Genomic DNA, 21,785 nt, shown 5'->3' on the forward strand with positions numbered 1-21,785 from the left:
TCATTCCTCAGGGGCGACCACACGTTTGCAGACAGCTACCTGACAGTTATTCCACGTGGCACAGAGTTTGTGGTGTTCAGCATCGACGGGTCATTTGCTGCCAGTGTGTCGATCATGGGCAGTGATCCCAAAGTGCGAGCAGGAGCCGTGGATGTGGTCAGGTACCCAGCTGCTCTTCTTCTTCTTCTCCTGTTTTCTTGGGTTTGTAACAAGAGTCTCTTTCAGACTGAAGAACATTAGCGAGTCATGTTTTTTATGTCTTAATTCTGTTCCTCCTCATTGCAGGCACTGGCAGGATTTAGGCTTTTTGATCATCTATGTGACGGGACGACCAGACATGCAGAAGCAGCGAGTGGTGGCTTGGTTATCTCAGCACAACTTCCCTCATGGCATCGTCTCTTTCTGTGACGGCCTGGTCCACGACCCGCTCAGACACAAGGCCAACTTTCTCCGGTCCCTGACAGAGGTCAGACTGGTCTATGTGCAGTTTTATAAGTACCGTAGTTTGTGAATGTGTAGTCTTGATCTTTGTAGAATGAATATACTTTTAGAGGTGAAAAGAGAGAAATATTAACTCGATCGTGAAGAAAAATACAGTCAGTGCCAAACAGTGCTCTTGTTCATTTGACCTACTCCAGGTTAACATGAAGATTTTCGCTGGCTACGGATCAACCAAAGACATCTCAGTCTACACCGCCATTGGCCTCCCTCCCTCCCAAATATACATCGTTGGTAGACCCTCCAAGAAGATGCAGCACCAGTGCCAGGTACCATTTGACTATTGTATGCATAACTTGGGGAATTGATCTTGCTTTTCAAATTAATATTCCATTTACTTATTTCAAGGATACTAAGTAAATACCCAAAACCTGATGGAAATGATTTAATGTTTTAGGTCCAATACTGCCACGCTTACAACCAATTAATAACTCATTTAGCTGAATGAATAAATATTAATGAACTGAACCAGATTGTAATAATTCTCTGATTCTTTATAGTTGACAAGTAGAAAATATCTACTATGGCGATATTATGTCTTACGATACTGTATCGATTTTTAATTAATAGTTTACATGCGAAGATTAACTCAGTCAATGATTTACTTAATTTGCAAAAAGATGTGCCCTCTCAAAGTAGTGGTATGATGTTGGATGTTACAGGGACTGTGATAAACGCAAATGCAGATCACACTGTTCTGATTGCATAAAAAAAGTTAACTTTTTATACTCAGATTTTATGCATGTAGCCAGATTCTTGCCAATACACAGTCCTAGTTGACAGCATGTCTCCTCTCTACAGTTCATCACAGAGGGATATGCGGCTCATTTGTCCCAGCTGGAGTACAGCCACCGCGCTCGACCAGCTAAATCCAGCAGTGCGCGCATGGTCCTACGTAAAGGCAGCTTCGGCTTGGGTGCAAACAGCGACTTCCTGAGGAAGAGGAACCACCTGCTGCGCACCATCTCCTCCCAACCGGCACCCAGCTCCCCGACAGGAAGCATCCACAACAGACCAGAACGCACACAGAGCCAATCGGACGGCGAGCGGCTGGAGCGGGTGGAGAGCGTTCAAAGCTACAGCCAGGGAGCAACACAGCGCAGCATGAGCATCACGGCCAACTGCTGGGGCCGCAGCAGCAGCACCAAGCTGGAACCAGGCGTCCTCAGCCCCAAATGAGAACAGGGAGACGATGTGAGAGCACCTTCAGGAGAGAGACTTAAAAATGTCAGTGCTGAGGAAGGGACCCGTTTCAAAGAGTGAAAAACAGTTGACTTGCACCGGATGGGTAAATACCACAACAAAAACAATAGGTGCTACGGACCACTCTTTATAATCTAATGCCAGTCAAACTCAACACAGATATTTATGAACAGAAGCTACGGCTATATTTATTATACAACACACACAATACAACTCAACAGGCATTTCAAAGAGCATCTTCCTGAAACAGGAACATGCACAGAAATAGCTTCTATTGTAGGGATCCAGACTGTTTCTACTGTTCAGTAAATATTTATCAATACAAGGTCAGTTCTCCTCCTACAGCAGGCGTTTAGATCGGAGATGGTTACACATACGAGCACCCCAATGCTGTACACTTAAACACAAAGTGGTTACAGACCGCCTGTATCAGGTCCAAGCTCTGATGCTGCACTGTAACTGTCTACTGCCACCACACAAGCACAGCAATTACTATAGAGATCAACTTTGTGCATAATAGTTTTAAAGTTATGTGATAATCAGATATGTTCACGTCTGGGAACAGAGCTGAGAATCAGGTAAAACTGGATTGAATGTGTTTGTTTTCTCACACAATCTTTTAGTCAAACTATCTTTTTAAGATTTTTTTATAAAGGAAAAACATAATTTATCAGCATCAAAAAACAATGTTTATTCTGTGAGCCAACATGAACTTATCTGAGCAAGACTTGTTGCATAATACTACTACATTTATAAACAGCAATGACTAAATACATACAGTCCAGTTTTGCTTGTTTTCTAGTCGTCCCTCAGACCAAAGAACCATACAAATATCACACAAAGCAAACTGCGAAATTACCCTTTAATAACTATGGTAGCAGCTGAAACTGTTCCTGGGATTTTATAGCATTTCACCACATCTCACCACACGGCGCTGCTCAACCTTCCTGAATCAGTAATGTATGAAACTCCTCCTACCGTATGGTTTAATGTGCCAAAGTAAACACAGTATAGAGTGATATGCTGTACATGAACAGAGAGGAAATGGTCTCCTGTGTAAAAATGGAATAGATTGTGTAAGTAAGTAGTTGAATGGCTCAACACGGCTTGTACATAATTGTTATATTACAGTGCAGATCTGGTATCTGGTCCACTGAAGACCAGTTTCAAGTGTCTTCTTAACTCTGGGGGTAAACACCACCTCATTCAGGATACACTTTTAATGATTGACGATGATAATTATTGTTATTTAAGATTATAGATATTTTAAAATGTACTGATTTTGTGAACAAAATGTGTTTTAAGATTACTTTAGCTATGTTGTGTTTTTATTAATTTCTTCAAACTTCAGTTGCAGCAGCCAAAACTCAAAGAGGTCTTTGCCTGGCACAGTATTGTATTTTTATTATTTTAATCTTGCAGATCACCAGAATTGTATCAACAGAACTGCTAAATCGTGTCATATATTGTATGTTTATTATCTATTTTGGAAATTCGGGATATGGCTTCTCTGCGGTTATCCCTAAGCTGTAAATGAGGCGTTGAATGTGCTCATAGATAATCCTCCTTATAGGTTAAGGTCTCTTTTCTCTGTTCTGCTACGCCTTTAGAGGAAGAAAAATCTGCAAATTGTAAATTCTGTACAAAATGCTGTCAGAAGTAGAAACACAGAGCTCAGAGTTACTTTATGCTGTTCGCCGTTTGTTTCTTAAATGGCTACAAATTTGTGATTTATTCATTCAAATTCTGTTTATTTGTCCCTCTAATAGGCATGTAGAGAGCTGATTGCAATGGACCAATATAGGCTCAAATGTAAGGGAAACGTGCAATGTTACTCAACCGCACCACAAGATCAAACCAACTGTGTTGAGGAAATGTCACAGTGCTTTGACAATCAGTTCAACAGGCACATATTCTACAGACGTCAAACTGCAGAGGGAATCTGAACACAATTTAGCGCTCAACAACTTACATGCAACGTTTGTAGAGTCCATTAAATAAAAAGAAGAGATATCTTCGTTAATGGTGTGAAATATTACAGTAGTTTATCTCCTGTGGACAGACATGCTCTAGATGAAGTCTCTTTCATTTAAAAGTGACCCAGAAATCAACACTCAGTTGTCAGTTTATTAGATATACCTGTTGAAAAAGGATGCAGTCCTGTAACAAATCCTACTTTCATGAAGGTTATAAGGTTTTAACTGTTTTAGAGGGGCTGTAGTTTATGGTGCTGTGTTATACTGAGGTGTTTCTAATATTTTGTTTTATATAAATGAGAGGAGACTTAAAGAGGACCTATTATGCTTTTGTGCTTTTCTCCCTTTCCTTTAGTGTGTTATATGGTTTTTGTGCAAGTAAAAGGTCTGCAAAGTTTACAAAGCCCAAAGTCCACACCAAAGGGAGTTCCTCTCCCCCACAGAAACACTGCTCCTGAACTGCCTGAAGCACCTTGCTTGAAGTCCTGCCTTTTCTTCCGTAACGTGGTGATGTCACCAAGTAACAAACTTACATAATATCTGCCTAGCGGCTAGTTTAGCACGCCCTTGAACAAAGCTAGTTAGAGTGGAGCTGGATCGGAGTCCTAAGAGTTTGGTGAAAAGAGGTGCTGCAGCACAGCCGGTATAAGGAAAGTAAAGCGTTTTTTGAACATTAAATCATGTAAACATGTTCTAGTAGAAACCCATAGTACAAGTATGCACCTGAAAATTAGCATAATAGGTCCTCTTTAATGCTAGATAAGATGCATAGGTACCTATAACTTCCTTAATCAGGGTTGTTTCTAGCTATTCTTGTGTAAGAAAGGTGTAATTACTAATCGTACAGCAGTCCCTCTGCATTTTGGCCGTTTCAGAGATTCGGCTTGAAGCCATATATAAAACTCTTTCGTAGGCTGCTGATTAATTGATAGTAATTAGGAAAAAGGGAAGGCAATGCTATAAAACATGCACTCATGGAAAGTTGGCAACTACTATATGTCCTTCCTCGGAGATCTGAATTTCCTGGATATTTAAATCCGGAGAATATAAAGACTAAGCGTTTTGGTTATCTGTGGATACCTCTGGGCAGACATTCGCTTCAACACACACATTACCAGAGGCCTTACATTTCCCTTTTCTGCCTTACATTGACCATTGTGTTGCGAGGCCTAGAATGAACGCTGCTCACCCCCAAATTGACTTCATGAAAACGAGACTGTTTACTTTGTGGAAATAGGAAAAGGCCATATTTTCTTAAAAGGCTTTGGCTTGTTTTCACTTTAAAAGGAAGTGTACAAATGACATGTTTCACCAACATTAGGCAATCTGTCACTCTCAGGCTCTGTTCCCCGGGTTAATGCAATGCCACCACTGTTACATCAACAGTTAGCATTCATAGGCTGTGTACGTGTATATATATATTTATATATATATACACGTACACAGCCTATGAATATATATTTATATATATATACATGCAACATACCTTGGTGAATATTTTCATTGTACAGGGTGTGTATCTTGTAGGTTTTGGATAACTTCATTTTATCCATCCCTTGTTTTTATGTACAGTGTATAAAGAACATATAAAGAACAACTAAGTCATTTTGGCTTTTTTTTCACACTCAAACATTGTCATGAAGAATAATATGGTCCAGCTGGATGACAAGGATAGTCTCTCCAGAGAGCAGGGATTATTGAAATAAAGGAGAATTCATTGCAGTTAAAAAAAAACATTTATTTTTCTGAAATCAGTTCACACAAATGCAGAACAGAGAATTAAAATGTGAGTAGACATCTATGAGTGGGTGTAGAGTATGTAGTTAAAAGAGTAGCCAGCTTCTTAATGTCTTAGATTTTAAGTACAATATGAACCGGTTGATTTGAAAATGAAGAAAACATCTGTTTGCAGTCACACATCATCTGAGTAACAGGTACAGAAAACTGACAACCTTACTTGCAGTCAATTCAAGATTTAATCTTAAATGTACTCACTGAAATGCTTTAAAATACAGACAAAATAAATAAGCATTAATCAGCGGATGTGTAAACTATTTGGGAAATCTTCCTGGTTCATTTTGCAGATCTCGGTAAACTCAAAACATTAAAGTCGCTCACCAACTCCAGCATAGATTTAATAAGGCAAATCAATAGGAGATACTGGCTTTAATACCTGGATTAAACTCACTAGTGTACATCAAGAGTACACATCTCTTGTACCTTTACAGGGAAATCACAAGCAACTGTCTGAAATGATGATAGAAGATTCAGCTTATTGAGGCGGCGTGAAGTAGATCACGACATCCTCTACCTGTTGACTCCCAGTTTCCTCTGGAAGGCATTCCCGTCTCCCTTGGTGGCTTGCTGTGGGATGAATGGAAGTTCACTGTTAAATATAAGGGAGCTCTATGTTTAGTTCACAAAGTTATAATTGAACCTTTCTCTTGTACCTTGTTGATGTCTTTGTGTTTTTCTCGGCTGACCATCTCCTCTATGATCTCTCCTTCTCCTCTCACCAATCTGGAAGAAAAAAATGACATTCGTTGCATCACAACATTTGAATTATGGTGTATTAGATTTTCTGGGGAATTGTGGGGTTAGACTGAGTTGGACTGTTTGATCGTCTTATGAATGATTGTAAACTAGTAGAATGAACTCTGTAGCTCTGGTTTACCTGGTGCGTCCTGTTTCCGGGTCCACCACCCTGCGGATCACACTCTGTCTGGCCTCGTACTCCTCTTTGGTGATGGGCCTCTTAGTGGCGAGTCGGGCTTTCTGCTCATCCGTCATCACTGCAAAGGAAAACAGAGTATAATGCACCAAATGTCACGTGTGCTTTAGAGCTGCAATAATTAATCAATTAGTTGCCAAACTATAACCAGTTTGAGTAATTTAAAAAGGTCAAAATTCTCTAATTCCAGCTTCTTAAATGTGAATATTTTCCAGTTTCTTTACTCCTCAATGACAGTAAACTGAATATCTTTGAGTTGTGGACAAAACAAGATATTTGAGGACAACATCTTGGGATTTGGGAAACACTGATCGACATTTTTCACCATTTTCTGACATTTTATAGACCAAACAACTAATCGATTAATGGACAGTGAAACTAATAGTTAGCTGCAGCCCTAGTGTGCTTTTTCTTACAATATTCATATTAGGTGATGTTATAATATTGCCACACCATTTATACTTTTTATTTAAATTAGTGTCGCAACTTTTATTAATTTTTAGTTTAATAATTAACCAAACAGAGGAGGTTGTTTAGCGGCAGGCTGCTGCTCCCCAAGTGCTCCACAGACAGACTCAGGAAAGGAGGACGGTCTGCAGGACAGATAATAATGCAAACAGTGCACTTTCATTGACTAAGCTACTGGAGTTACCCTGCACTATATTCATTTTTAACAGTCTCTTCTGCACTATATTCACTTTTTTAATAGTCCTTATCACAGCTGTTACCCTGCACTATATTCACTTTTAACAGTTTTCTTCATCTCCTTGTATTTTTATATCTGGTATATTTTTGTACTTTCTACTACTAACTTTTTTACTGCCTTTCTACTAACATGTTTTGCACGATGGAACTGTGATGCGAGAAACTTGAATATCTCTCAGGATCAATAAAGTTACTATCTATCTAATCATTTAGACTCAACTCAGTTTACAGTGATATAACACAGAGAAAAGCATCAAATCCTCACATTTGAGAAGCTGTAAACGTAAAAAGGTTTGGTATGTTTGTCCAGTTAGTGATTCTGATCCTTCTACGTCATGTCATCAAACAGATGTTGCAGTGAAATAACATAATCTGTATAGAAACAATGTAAAGTGAAATCCCACCAGGTCCCAGCTCCACTGCTCCCTCATCACTCTGCCACACCTCCAGGTAGGATGGAGGCTCTGCTACTGGAGGAGGAGGAGGAGGACAAGGCAGCAACACCACCACAGTCTCTGCTTTCTTCTTCTCCATCTCCTTCTTCTTCAGTTTCTCCTCCTTCTTCTTCAGCTTCTTCTCTTTCTTCTTTTTCTCCTTCTTCTTCTGTTTCTTCAACTTCTCCTTTTCCTTCTTCGACTTCTTTTTCTTGGCTTTACTTTTCTTCTTCTTCTTTGTCTTTTCTTCACTGGACGGTGATGAACACGAGGAGGAGGGAGAAGAGGAAGAAGAGGTGGATGATGAAGACGAGGAGCTTCTTCTGCGCTTCTTTCTTTGTGTTTTTACATCTGAGGAGAAACAGAAGAAGTTCAACAGAAGTTCTGTGATAATAAAACATCTGTTGCTGCCAAAACGTGTTTATTTTACGTCCCAACCTTGACTCTTGTGTGATGTTTTCTTTGACGACCTGCTGCTGGTTGGAGAAGAAGACGATGAGGAAGAGGAAGAGGAGGAGGATCGTCTCCTTTTCTTCTTCTTCTCTTGTTGTTTCTCTCTGCCGGGTCTGTCAGCTGATCTGCTGCGATCCATCACAACTAAACGAGTATAAATCCACACGACAAACCTGTTTGCAGATCATATAAAGTAGAAACTGAGCAGCTGCATCTCAGAGAAGTGAGGACTGCTGCTGTGGTCTACGGATGTGTGCGCGTCTTCGATTTGATTCCGTCCGCGGCGTCCGGAAACACATGATTAAGGTTCCTAGTTCCTACTTTAGTGTACCCTACCATCTTATAGGTGCATTAACGCCACCATCTGGACTGGAGTGTGGAGCAGGAGATTGTGTAGAAACAAAATACAAAATAATAATAATAATGATGAAGACTCTAGATTCGTTTAACTAAATCAGTTTCTCTTAAAAACTGAATAATTTCACAGTATATGTTATCTGCTGTATTCCCCAATAGACCTGGAAATGAAAAGTCCTGATGTTTTGCCTTCCTTTAGTGACTGTAAAAGGTGATTCCTCTGGATACTGTAACTCCTGCAGTGTATCAGTACATGTTCGACAGTTTCTGGTTGAATACAACATGTGCATTTCCCAGTTGGGTGCTTGCCTATTCTATATAATGTGTGGTTAAGACATGTATGTCTGATTCTCAGTTGACTGATGACATTTTCTTCTCTTCTTTTCCAGCCCACCGTTCTCCCTGCTCCAACATGTTTTTCTATATTGTACAGATGCCTTCCAGTTTTCACGATCATCCCAGTACTCCTGCCATACTTTTTGTGCATATGTCTTGATGAATGGCTTAAAGCCTCAGCTTTACTTAATGGAACTTGTAAATCTATATTCTTAATTCTGAGTGTTTGTTTGGCCAGAATATATCTACCTGCTCATTTCCCTCCACACCAACATGAGCAGGAACCCCACATATGAACATGGTTTGAATATGCTCAGTTATGGGTAACCACCAACCACTTAGATTATTTTTTTTTTCAACAAAAGCAGACCAAAACAAGACAAAGGCCTATCCTAATTGAATAACACCCACTGTGAAGTTTAGTGAATGTTTTCTCAAGTGGCAGTCAGTCAGAAACCCCTTTTTTTGCCAAATCTCTGTAATTTATGACAATGTTTTCTTTTACTCAAAAAAATGTGTGAGCAAGTGACATTATAAATATAAGATATTCAAATTTAGATTGACATTTTTCAATTTAAATGATGTATACATATTTTTGGAAAATGCACTTCTTGTACATTTAACAAAATTGTACCTTTCACATTTGGTTGGGCTCTAAAAAACCTGATAAATTATTTGCAAATTTCAAATTATTTTCATTACATTTCAAGCAGTCTGTGAGTAATGGAAGGTTATTTTGTGTCAATACAAAAGTGTCCCAGCCAACCCCGCTCTCCCTTACTCTGTTACAGGTTATAAGATTGTAAAGTAAAACAAAAGTACAGAAGTATTATCAGAAAAGTGTACTCACAGTAAGAAAGGTTAACATAATCATTATGCAGAATGGCTTATTTCAGAGTGTTGTATCATTATTATCATTATTATTATTATCATTATTTTTAATATTATTACTTACATACATTTTATATGCTGTGTAGTTTAATCCAGTAATAAGGGCTTCCAAGATTAATCTGAGGGGTCATAAAATGATTAAAAGAATAATGATGAAAAATATATTTGTTATTTTTTATATGTAGCTTTCTTGTGAAATACTGGATAGCTCCAGGCCCATTAGAAATCCTTAAAATGGTACAATGTAAGAGGGAAGCTATGAGATAATTGCTGATTGAAGGCAGGCGTTCCGCCACCCTGGTGCCACATGCAGCAGATATTTCTCACTCTTTCTCCTTGTGTGTTCTCTGTGTGCAGGGTCAGCTCCAAGTTTCGCGGTCTGAAGGTCGAGTTGGGTTTCCTTGAGGCTGAAGTATGTCGCCACCCTAGTCTGCGCTATGGCTCAGAAGACGACCATCAAGTGAGTGGCTCAGTTGACCCTTGGCCTTGGACTGCTCGTCCCCTCTCCTCTTTAGTAGGACACTGACTGCTTTCCCTTCCTCTCTTAGTAATCAAGGATAATTATTTCTGCTATGAGACAAATGATTCCCCTTGATTTTAATGTTTGTTTTAATATTTATAATTGATAATATAATAAGCTTTTGAACTTTCCCTGTGTTTTTCTCTTTTGCCCTTTGTTGTGACTGGTTTGCCAAAAATAGAATCTGCAGGTGCGCTGCAAAGCATTGTAGTGGGCGTGTTACAGCCACACTAAGGCCATAACCTGTAATGTGGGACCACAAGTTGCTTTGTTTTGTTTAAAGGGATCACAAGCCAAAAATATTTCAAACCACTGGCTTAATCTATAAAGACGCATCATATTTTAAAAGCTTATCATGTTTAGTTTGAAAAATCTGAATCTGCAAAGAAACAAGTGCAGCTGTCAAATGAAATGTAGTGAAATATTCGTATACATTTGCATTTGTACAGTACTTGAGTAAGTGTATCTACCAGTTTTTTTTTGTGTTTTTACATATGACATTTTAATATTTGACATTTTACACTACATTCAAATCAAGTTTTTGCATTAATCTGAATCGTTGAATTTAGCCTGCAAGGAAATTACTTTTTTTCTTATTTGTGAAAAGAACAGCAATGCTCCCTTCACCAGCCCATTTGGCTGTTTAGTATGTAGAATAAGTAGGCTACGATATAAATATGTCCCGAGTCTTCCTTCTGCTTTTAATATCTTCAATTAGACAATGAAAAAGGTCTAAGTGCAGCACGTTAGACAGGCCCATCCAATATATCTCATGCAGAGATCCAAAGAAAACTCAGTGAACCCACACAAAGGATCATAACAGATGAAAGAAAGGTCTGTGAGAGAATCTGACCTTTTGTGTGTGAACGGTGAAGGTCTGGCCCTCCCCCCAAAAAAGGTTCCAAGTGTGTCAGATATTTGGGTCACACACACAAATCATTGAGTATTGACGTCCCAGTCCTTTTGCTTCCATGTCACTTAAAACAGGTCAGTGTGTTAAAGGAGTGGAGTGATATAATTGTGGGGAATCTTTTTTTTTTTATAGGGGCCTAAATGCACAGTCAGTTTATGAATCAGGATATGATTTGATCAAAGAGAGGGTATTAGTGTAGAATATAACGTCTGGTACGAAGGAAGTTCAAATCTAGTTGAGAGACCATTGACTCGTAGATATCTGTGGTGGTTATAATGCCTCTATTATGGCAAATACAGAAAGTTGTATCAAAAGGTGAAGATGGGAATATGTGGTTATCCAATACTGGTACTAAAAGGCAATTACCTTTAATGATAGTGCCCGAGAAGTGAGTTATATTTGGAATGAGGGCATTAATGTGAATCTGACACCTGAAACAGAGTAAGAGCACAACATCATGTTCTACCATGTAAAGGAAGAGACGATCTGTGTTGCACAGAGAGCATCAACGTGAGAACATTTTTACAATATTTATTTCAAAGTTTTTACAAAGGCAATTGTGAATCTTTAAAGCTTTTATTCTGATAAACATACATGTTCCTGATGAAGTTAGCCCTTATCACTTTTGGTACATAAGGCTAAACTAACTGAAAGAAGCACATCAGACAAATGCTCATCTTTAACTGCGTACCAGCTTAGAGTTAATACTGTAACCTGCCTCCATTCATGTTTAAATATTATGTCGTAATAAATAAAATCCCTTCAAGATTCCTTAAAATCCCAAAGTAATACATTGCAAACGATAAATACTGGAAACCCTGTTACATAAAAGTCGCAGCTGTATGAGTGACTGTAACAGTCTGAACTTGAACTTGGAGAATGTTAAAGATGTCAACGGGAGGAGAGCCTTAAAGCTATCATCTTTCCAGTCCGTGTGCAAGGGGAGCTGGTCGGGGTTGCCCCAAGTAAAAAAGGAAGGAGTGGGGTGGTGGTGTTTGGAGGGAGTGGAATGTGTCGCTCTAGCTGGGATTTCCTTTGGCCCATTAGGACGCAGCCGCCATGCGGATCCTCTCTGGAGGGAACAGCAGGACGTTCTTAGCTGCCTTGATAGTGTTCTTCATGAGCATCGCCACAGTCATGGGTCCTACACCTCCGGGTACGGGGGTGATGAAGCCCGCCTTCTGTCTCACGCCTGGATATAGACGGAAAAGGTGTGACGTTACAGACACCCGAGACATCAAGCATGTCCACGCAGGAATAGGATTACATTCGCTGTGCAGCCTTACCTTCAAAATCCACATCTCCAACCAGTCTGCTCTTTCCGGTGACTGGATCCTGCACTCGGTTTATTCCAACGTCAATCACCGCCGCTCCCTCTTTGATCATGTCCGCCGTAATGAGGTTTGGAATCCCTGATAGTTCAGCAAACACACAGTTAGTACAGTTAGACAACAGAGAAAAAGTCAATGCACTGAAGAAAAATCAGCTTTAAACGATGCAGGCAAACAAACCTGCAGCAGCCACGATGATATCAGCGATTTTAGTGTGTAGGCGAAGTTGCTCCTTTGGCGTGTGACGGTGAGAAATGGTGACCGTGGCGTCGCCTGCAACAGAAATAACCTTTAGTATTTATACCGTATAATTTAAACCCTCTATCTTTAAACACACATGCCCAGTAACCAACCTCCGGGCCTCTCGTGACGGCCGTCTGTATGCAGTAACATGGCGATGGGCATGCCCACATTCTTGGAGCGTCCTGCAACCACGACATTCTTCCCAATAGTAGGAATACCTGGAAGAATGCAGATAGTTAGTTTAGATAGTTTGTTCAGCTGCATTTCAGCCCTAAGATAAAGTAAGGGTCGTGTCTAGATGGTAACCTGCAAATTGCAAAATCTGGCAAAACTGCCCGACGACCTAGCCTAACCTTAACTATTCAAGGTCAATGCCTAACCTTAACTATTCAAGGTCAATGCCTAACCTTAACTATTCAAGGTCAATGCCTAACCTTAACTATTCAAGGTCAATGCCTAACCTTAACTATTCAAGGTCAATGCCTAACCTTAACTATTCAACGTCAATGCCTAACCTTAACTATTCAAGGTCAATGCCTAACCTTAACTATTCAACGTCAATGCCTAACCTTAACTATTCAACGTCAATGCCTAACCTTAACTATTCGAGGTCAATACCTAACCATAACTATTCGAGGTCAATGCCCAACCTTAACTATTCGAGGTCAATGCCTAACCTTAACTATTCAACGTCAATACCTAACCTTAACTATTCAACGTCAATACCTAACCTTAACTATTCAACGTCAATGCCTAACCTTAACTATTCAACGTCAATGCCTAACCTTAACTATTCAACGTCAATGCCTAACCTTAACTATTCAACGTCAATGCCTAACCTTAACTATTCAACGTCAATGCCTAACCTTAACTATTCGAGGTCAATACCTAACCTTAACTATTCGAGGTCAATGCCTAACCTTAACTATTCGAGGTCAATACCTAACCTTAACTATTCAACGTCAATACCTAACCTTAACTATTCAACGTCAATGCCTAACCTTAACTATTCAACGTCAATGCCTAACCTTAACTATTCGAGGTCAATACCTAACCTTAACTATTCGAGGTCAATACCTAACCTTAACTATTCGAGGTCAATGCCCAACCTTAACTATTCGAGGTCAATGCCCAACCTTAACTATTCGAGGTCAATGCCTAACCTTAACTATTCGAGGTCAATGCCTAACCTTAACTATTCAACGTCAATGCCTAACCTTAACTATTCAACGTCAATGCCTAACCTTAACTATTCAACGTCAATGCCTAACCTTAACTATTCGAGGTCAATACCTAACCTTAACTATTCGAGGTCAATACCTAACCTTAACTATTCCAGGTCAATGCCTAACCTTAACTATTCGAGGTCAATACCTAACCTTAACTATTCGAGGTCAATGCCTAACCTTAACTATTCGAGGTCAATACCTAACCTTAACTATTCAACGTCAATACCTAACCTTAACTATTCAACGTCAATGCCTAACCTTAACTATTCAACGTCAATGCCTAACCTTAACTATTCGAGGTCAATACCTAACCTTAACTATTCGAGGTCAATACCTAACCTTAACTATTCGAGGTCAATACCTAACCTTAACTATTCGAGGTCAATGCCCAACCTTAACTATTCGAGGTCAATGCCCAACCTTAACTATTCGAGGTCAATGCCTAACCTTAACTATTCAACGTCAATGCCTAACCTTAACTATTCAACGTCAATGCCTAACCTTAACTATTCAACGTCAATGCCTAACCTTAACTATTCAACGTCAATGCCTAACCTTAACTATTCAACGTCAATGCCTAACCTTAACTATTCGAGGTCAATGCCTAACCTTAACTATTCAACGTCAATACCTAACCTTAACTATTCAACATCAATGACTAACTTTAACTATTCAACGTCAATGGCTAACCTTAACCATCTTGCAAGAGTTTCCCAACTCGTAGGTTACCTTCTAGACACGACCCAAAGTAAGTGACCACTCCGGTTGTTACCTGTGCGCTTAATCATTTCCATGACTCCCCAGGGAGTGGCCGGGAGCATGGTGGACTGATCCAGGCACAAGCGACCCACGTTAACTACGTGGAAGCCGTCCACATCCTTGGAGGGGGAAACGGCGTTACAGACGGCGCGCTCATCGATGTGATCTGTCAGAAAACATAGACAAGTTAAAGTCAGGACGACTAGATCTCAAAGGTGAGTTTGTAAAAGTGTGTGCTCTAACGTATGTTCCGCCAACACATGCTGACCGATACTTTCACACACGGATACTGCAGCTGTAATATCAGGGATTTTTATCTTAGCTGACCCGCACATACCACTCTACAGATGCATGATTCTCTCTACTCATTGTTATTCTTTCTGCTCCAGTTTCTCTGTACCTGGGAGAGGCAGCTGGACCAGCAGGCCGTCCACACGATGGTCTGCGTTGAGTTTGTAGATCAGGTCCAACAACTCCTCCTCACTGATGTCTGAATGCTTGAGAATTGTCTCACTAGAGATCCCTGTGGGAGGTTGAAGTGAGAAAACAACTAAGCATTTGTTCTTTTTGTTATGATATTGTAGAAAAGTTGTGTTTACACATACGTATGAGGCCTCAATGTGGGTGTTTGTTCTTACCGACATCAGATGCAGCTCGTGTCTTATTCAGGACGTAGGAGTGACTGGCTGGGTTTTCTCCCACCAGAACCACACTCAGGTGGGGTCTCCTGTGGCCGGCTGAAACCCATTTCTCCACGTCGCCCCGGGCCTCCTCTCGAATCTGCCGTGCTAGTTTCCTTCCTGAGATGACCACGGCCTCCTGTCTGAGAGTTGGAATACACAAAGACTGGAGTCAGAGGACAAATAGTCCATAACTTCCTTTTTTAGCAAGCTGTGTTAATGCTGTTATTCAGACACAGAAATGAAAGCGTAAAAATGTCACTCAATCTAGGACTGAACCCGTTTTATTACACTCGCCCAACACAAGTGTACAGAGCCCAAGTTTTAATATCTGAATAATCTTTACAGTACTGATCTTGGTCTCCTTGCTTGCCATTGAAGCGAACTTTTGACACCAGAAACCTGTAATCAATCTCAACCATCCAGCCCGGGTAAGCACCAATCCAAGCCTCTAAAATTAGACCCAGCACGTCTCCACCTGTTTCATGAACTCCATGCACTTGTACTGTAGAGTTACAGTACCGTATATCAAATTACAGCGAGAGAAAGTCAAAGTAGAACATCTTGTTGAACAGGTAATCTCCAAATACGATCAGATGCACCTGAAGATTAAAACTGACGGGACATCCTTCGTTGTTTGAGTAAACAAACTGAGTTGAACTGTTCTGCTGCTTTGTCAGAAAAAATTCAAAAGCGCTATGATGGTTCTCCATTATATAACGACAGACAGAAAGCAGTAGCTGATAACTGAGGAGTAATGAGCCATCGACAGTGATGTAACCCGCCTTTTATTCTGCCAAAACTAATTAAACCTCACAGAAAAGTGTCACATCTTCGGGCGAAATGGGGTGAGGCCGTGGGGCCACTGAGCGTACCGGGTCCCAGAGGAAATGTGTCCAGATTACAGGTCAGCAAACTGCTGTTTAACCTCACAGGAATTTAAACACAAAACTGGTCAACTGAGGAGAAAACGCTTCTTTTCAAATGTATGGCCACACAAAGCCATGTTAAACAGCCCATGGGGCCAACCACAGAGGAGAGCTGCTCTTTGTATGTTTTTCTTCTTTTTTTTCTATTTTATTTATTTTATTATTCTTTACATGTAACTTGTTGCTGTGTGTATTTTAATGCAAAGCCTGTTGAGTTTATGCGCAATTACATTGTATTAATGCTTTTAACATCTATGGTGTGCCATATGGTAATAATAATAAGTCATGCATAGCGTGTCACAGGTTTCAAATTGTCTTAATAATGTGCCTCTGGAAATGCAGATCATGTGCACACACGAGTTTTGGGTTTTTAAGGCGTGTGTGCAACATTAGATCATTACATTTATCTCAGTCATGCTGAACTCAGCACGTTATCCCATAAATACCTGCACGAGATGCTGCTTATTGCACCACACACTTACAAGGTTTTTAATTCCATGTATTTACTGTGAAGCACTCCGTGTGTGTGTGTGTGTGTGTGTGTGTGTGTGTGTGTGTGTGTGTGTCAGACATACGACTTTTTCATGACTTTTTTCAACATACTATACTATGACTTTTATCGACATGTATGTGTGTGTGTATATTCTCTTATATTTATAATTGTGTATGTATTCCCTACCTCATATTTTATCGAACAATTTGCTATTGTTGCTGCTATATTTATAATGATGATTATATTCTACTTCATTATTGTTATTCAATTGATTGCTAGATAGATAGATTGTCTATTATACAGGGATGAGAGAGTAACAAACAGGAACAAAGAATCTCACTGCCATGTCAATGTGTATGTGATCAATAAACTAAAGTTGAACTTACTAATGTGCCAACTGTATGATGATGTCCTCTCTTATGATACCATTAGCTCTGCTGTTTTAAATGATTACTGCTGTTTTAAATGAGTACATGTCATCCAGGATCCAGATGTGGATGTGTGTTCCTATGTGTGCAGCCCAACACCTCGGCCTCCAGCTGAGACCTGCTGGCTCTTCCAGCTCCCGGCTGCAAGCACTAAGCCCGATTTCATCAGCCAGTCGGCGGCTGCGCTGTTACCGGCATACCGCTAGAGGCGCACCACAATGTGACCAAACTGCGGACATTTAGTACAATAAAATAAAACAAAACCACCCTATAATAAAACACACGGTATTTTATCAATGAACGCACAACATTACAGAAGACTGGCGGATTCATATATATATATATATTTAAGATACATAAACATGTTGGAGCGGAAGGCGCCAAACATTTTTAAATTTACGCAAATTTACGCGCATTAAATCACATTTTGAGAACATGTTGGTGTCACTCACCTGGAAACGGAGGTGTGCAGTTTACAGACTTGGTGCTGGGTGTGTTGGCACAGTTTCCTGAGAGTCCTTATCGCTGCCATTGTGACCGGCTGAGAGGAGAAGAGACACCGCGGCACGTTGCGTAACAAACACCACTATCCAGCAACCAGCAGCCGGTACTGACAGAGAGAGGTCTGTGGAGGAGGAGGAGGAGGAGGAGCCTTCCTCCTGCACGTAGACACGTGCGTCACTGCTATCTGCTGCCACACCTCTCAGTGCTCAGATAATACTGTAAGTTTCCAATGACAGGAGCCAAGTATCATCTCAGTCTGACATGTATCTGCCTGTCAAATGAATATAGTGGAGAATATTTCCCTCTGAGGATGTAGTGGAGTATAATTATTTGGTAGATTAAAGGAACAGTGTGTTACATTTTGGGGGATCTATTAGCACAGGGGTCAGCAACCTTTAATATCTGTATGCAGATAAAAGATAAAAGAGCCATTTTAGGCAAAAAAAAAGAAGAAAAATCTGTCTGGAGCTGCAAAACATTTGAGCATTGTGATGAAGGCAACACAGTTTATAGTCTAAGTATATAGTATATAAGTCTAATGCAGTGAAGGCCAAAGTGCAAATGTACTATGGAGTATTAGGGCCACATTGAGGGGAAAAACATCTGAGATTTCCAGAATAAGGTTATAACTTTATGAGAAAGAAAGAAAATAACACAGAAAATTACTACTTTATAATATTATGACTTTATTCTCATAATACTACGACTTTTTTCTTGTAAACTTATGACTTTATTTTCATAATATTACTTTTTTATTGTAAACCTTTGACTTTATTATCGTAATATATCGACTTTTTTCTCGTAATATTATGACTTTATTCTCAAAATCTCTGATTTTTTTTTTTTTCTCAATGTGGCCCTAATATTCTGTCGTACCGTGGTACCATACACCTACAACAATGATAAATAAAAATGAAAATGTAATCAAAAAACAGTTATTCATTTCCATTTTTAAAAATCCTCAGGGAGCCACTGGAGAGGAGCTAAAGAGCTGCATGTGGCTTCGGAGCTGCAGGTTGCAGACCCCTCTATTAGCAGAAATGGAATATAATATTAATGTTTTCATTAGTGTATAATTACCTGAAACTAAGAATTGTTGTGTTTTTCGTTAGCTTAGAATGAGCCCTTCATATCTACATAGGGAGTCCGCCATGTTGCTCCACCATGTTCTACAGTAGCCCAGAACGGACAAACCAAACACCGGTTCTAGAGTGAGACTTTCACGTTTTTGCGTTACCTGAAGGCCACTGTCTCCGACACGCTTGTGAAACTGTGGTAACGTGAGCTGCCAATTGCAAAACCGTGGTACCGCCAGTCTTCGTCTGAATTCCGTTGCTCCTAAAGTAGTGTTATTATGGTAAGGATGGCCTCTGCGTGAGGTTATCGGCGTTACCATGGTTTTGCACTCAGCGGCTTGCAGAAAGGGAGGAGTGAGCAGAGGGGTGTTCAGTTGGTTGCAATCTACAACCACACCACTAGTTGCTGCCAAATCCTACACACTGTACCTTTAAATTGAAATAGCCTCAGAAATGTACTTAAGTACAGTGCTTGAGTAAATCTACATAAATGTACATAACATGGTGTAGAAATACTCCATTAAGTCTTATATTAAAAATCGAAGTAAAATTAGTCTACTGAAATATTGTCAGCGAAATATACTTGAAGTATCAAACGTAAAAGTGCTCATTATTTAGGCAGAATGGCCTCTGTCAGAGTTATATTATTATTATATATTATTGGATTATTATTAATTATACATGAATGTAGAAGCAACATTTAGCTGGAAGAGGTAAACTACTTTATAAATAGGCTACTGTTGAGAAATTTAATTTACTTTATAACAATACTTTGGATTTTATATGCTCACCATATGTTTTTTAAAAACATGTTTACAAAATAACTATAGCAACAGTCTGTTCAATAAATATAATGGAGTAAAAAGTACAGTAATTCCCTCTGAGATGTAGTAGTATTAAGTAATACTATATAAATGAAATACTCAAGTAAAGTACACATACCTCAGAACTGTACTTAAATGGAGCACTTGAGTAAATATACTTATGTGTTAACTTTCCACCACGAACAGAATAACCTGTTGAGGGGCTCCAGGGCAGAAACTGTCTGTTGGGCCTCCACCCCTCATTGTGTGTATGCTGGATATGTCTTATCATGTTCAGTGCGCACACCAGACTAAACACAACCACAGGTTCAATATTTGTCATTCAGTTTCTGGTAATTTCATTAAACTTACCTTTATTGAGGAATATGCAATATGTGAGTATATCACAGTATAACTAATTATGGTTTTAAAAGTAGGCCTAGGTGCACAACCTATATTACATTTCATAGCAAATATGAGTTATCAAATAATCAAAAATTAATTGGCACATTGAACCTGTTTTTTTGGAGCCCCTGAAGACTGGAGCCCCAACCCACTTTGCCCAATTGGCAATCCAACCGACCCACCAGTGCTATTTATCTGTCTATGAATGTATCAGGTGGCTGCCAGTCTATGAATAGACCTCAGATACACTTACATAAAGTTACATAAATTACTTACACTCAGTTTGACAGAATGATTTATAAATGGACAGAGGGTGATCTTGAGCCAACAAATAAGCATAACCGATATATACAATATACACATTTTTTTTGTTGCTTTTCTCTGTTGTATTTGTTTTTTTGTTTTTTTTCTCAGCAATTTTTGCATGTATGTATTGTATTTATGTGTGGGAGTGTTGATGTGTGTGAAAAAAAATGCAAATATATGCTGACATTTTGTCGAATTATAATTCATGAGCAGTTTGCTATAAAAGTTTTTTTTTTTTAAATAAACTTGCATAGAAAACATTCTTAGTTTTGTTGCAAAAATTAACACATTTTAAGAAAAATTGTTGGGTTACAAAAGTTGGGCATTAGAAAAAAATGTGGTTTCATTATGAAAAAATGTGGGCTTCTGTATCTGAATTTTCCTATATTAGATTAATTAAACCACTACGCTAAATTCTAAAGAGTAATTTAAGTATATTAGTAGACAGAAAGTTAGAAGTTTAGATATACCAGAGGCTATATACCAGCAACCAGCGGCTCTTTAGCCCCTCTCCAGTGGCTCCCTGTGGATTTTTATAAATGGAAATGAATAACTGTTTTTTTGTTTACATTTTCATTTTTATTTATCATTCTTGTAGGTCTATGGGACGGTACGACGGTGCGACGGTGCGACCGCGCGATGGTGCGACGGTACGTCGTAGTATAAGGGCCACATTAAGGAAAAAAAATATATGTGAGATTTCGAGAATAAAGTCATAACTTTGCGAGAAAAATTTTGTAATATTATGAGAGTAAAGTCATAAGTTTACGAGGAAAAAAAATCGTAATATGATAATAAAGTCATAAGTTTATGAGAAAAAAGTCGTAGTATTATCAAAAAATAAAGTCATAATATTATAAAGTACTAATTTTACGTGTTATTTTCTTTTTTTCTCCTAAAGTTTTAATTTTATTCTCGTAATATTATGCCTTTTTTTCTCTTAAAGTTATGACTTTATTCTCGTAATATTACGACTTTTTTTCTCTTAAAGTTATGACTTTATTCTTGTAATATTATGACTTTTTTTCTTGTAAAGTTATGACTTTATTCTCGTAATATTACGACTTTTTTCTCAAAAAGTTATGACTTTATTCTGTAAATCTCAGATGTTTTTTCCCTCAATGTGGCCCTAATACTTCGTCGTACATTTGCACTTGGGCCCTCACTGCATTAGACTTATATACTATATACTTAGACTATAAACTGTGTTACCTTCATCACAATGATCAAATGTTTTGCGGGTCCAGACAGATTTTTCTTTTTTTATTTGCCTAAAATGGCTCTTTTGACAGTAAAGGTTGCTGACCCCTGGTTTAAACGTTTGTCAACTTGTTGTGGCTCAGTGTGACTTAGTATGACTGTACAATCTGTGTCATGCAGATGAAGTTATGGTGATGAAACACTTTAGTGCAACAACAAACAGGAAATGTGACAGCGTGACTGTAAACAACATGAGGTTAATCACATTGATCGTTTCGCAACCTCCCAACGAGGTCTGATGACTAATATCAACATGTCTCGTCTTATCTGAATTGAAGGGAAAAGTGATATAATCAGCTGAGTTGGCTAACCAAGCATCAGC

At 39.1% G+C, this 21,785-nt stretch overlaps 3 protein-coding genes across 9 annotated transcripts in view; 1 reads left to right on the forward strand and 2 right to left on the reverse strand.

The window, feature by feature from the left end:
- Positions 1-5,274, forward strand: part of LOC141769133 (membrane-associated phosphatidylinositol transfer protein 2-like) — a 50,049-nt gene extending 44,775 nt beyond the window's left edge. For all 7 annotated transcript variants that reach the window (XM_074637892.1, XM_074637885.1, XM_074637888.1 and 4 more), the window contains 4 exons: positions 12-161; positions 286-466; positions 639-767; positions 1,300-5,274. In XM_074637892.1, the coding sequence (XP_074493993.1) occupies positions 12-161; positions 286-466; positions 639-767; positions 1,300-1,677 (838 nt within the window). In that variant the 3' untranslated portion in view covers positions 1,678-5,274. The remainder of the gene's footprint in view (positions 1-11; positions 162-285; positions 467-638; positions 768-1,299) is intronic.
- Positions 5,275-5,396: 122 nt separating this feature from the next.
- On the reverse strand, positions 5,397-8,301 carry arl6ip4 (ADP-ribosylation factor-like 6 interacting protein 4). The gene is made up of 5 exons (XM_074637899.1): positions 7,986-8,301; positions 7,518-7,898; positions 6,352-6,469; positions 6,128-6,197; positions 5,397-6,041 (listed from the first exon to the last, which is right to left on the reverse strand). The coding sequence occupies exons 1-5, from the start codon at positions 8,137-8,139 to the stop codon at positions 5,985-5,987; spliced, it is 780 nt and encodes a 259-aa protein (XP_074494000.1). The 5' UTR covers positions 8,140-8,301; the 3' UTR covers positions 5,397-5,984.
- Positions 8,302-11,535: 3,234 nt separating this feature from the next.
- Positions 11,536-19,731, reverse strand: mthfd2 (methylenetetrahydrofolate dehydrogenase (NADP+ dependent) 2, methenyltetrahydrofolate cyclohydrolase). The gene is made up of 8 exons (XM_074637898.1): positions 17,562-19,731; positions 15,218-15,402; positions 14,980-15,102; positions 14,593-14,745; positions 12,702-12,809; positions 12,529-12,621; positions 12,304-12,429; positions 11,536-12,209 (listed from the first exon to the last, which is right to left on the reverse strand). The coding sequence occupies exons 1-8, from the start codon at positions 17,639-17,641 to the stop codon at positions 12,061-12,063; spliced, it is 1,017 nt and encodes a 338-aa protein (XP_074493999.1). The 5' UTR covers positions 17,642-19,731; the 3' UTR covers positions 11,536-12,060.
- Between the last annotated feature and the right edge of the window lie 2,054 nt (positions 19,732-21,785).

Source organism: Sebastes fasciatus, chromosome 6 (assembly GCF_043250625.1).
Source record: "Sebastes fasciatus isolate fSebFas1 chromosome 6, fSebFas1.pri, whole genome shotgun sequence".
In the NCBI taxonomy this organism is placed as follows: Eukaryota; Metazoa; Chordata; class Actinopteri; order Perciformes; family Sebastidae; genus Sebastes; species Sebastes fasciatus.

What these genes read in the sequence shown, in the direction of transcription:
- arl6ip4 (XM_074637899.1), bottom strand. Translation starts at nt 8,139, where the DNA reads ATGGATCGCAGCAGATCAGCTGACAGACCCGGCAGAGAGAAACAACAA. An exon ending in AGCAGTGGAGCTGGGACCTG is followed by an intron (nt 6,470 to 7,517) that starts GTGGGATTTCAC and finishes TTTCCTTTGCAG; the next exon opens with TGATGACGGATGAGCAGAAA. An exon ending in CCGGAAACAGGACGCACCAG is followed by an intron (nt 6,198 to 6,351) that starts GTAAACCAGAGC and finishes TTTTTCTTCCAG; the next exon opens with ATTGGTGAGAGGAGAAGGAG.
- mthfd2 (XM_074637898.1), bottom strand. Translation starts at nt 17,641, where the DNA reads ATGGCAGCGATAAGGACTCTCAGGAAACTGTGCCAACACACCCAGCAC. An exon ending in GGAAATGATTAAGCGCACAG is followed by an intron (nt 12,810 to 14,592) that starts GTAACAACCGGA and finishes GCATTCTTCCAG; the next exon opens with GTATTCCTACTATTGGGAAG. An exon ending in TATCATCGTGGCTGCTGCAG is followed by an intron (nt 12,430 to 12,528) that starts GTTTGTTTGCCT and finishes CTGAACTATCAG; the next exon opens with GGATTCCAAACCTCATTACG.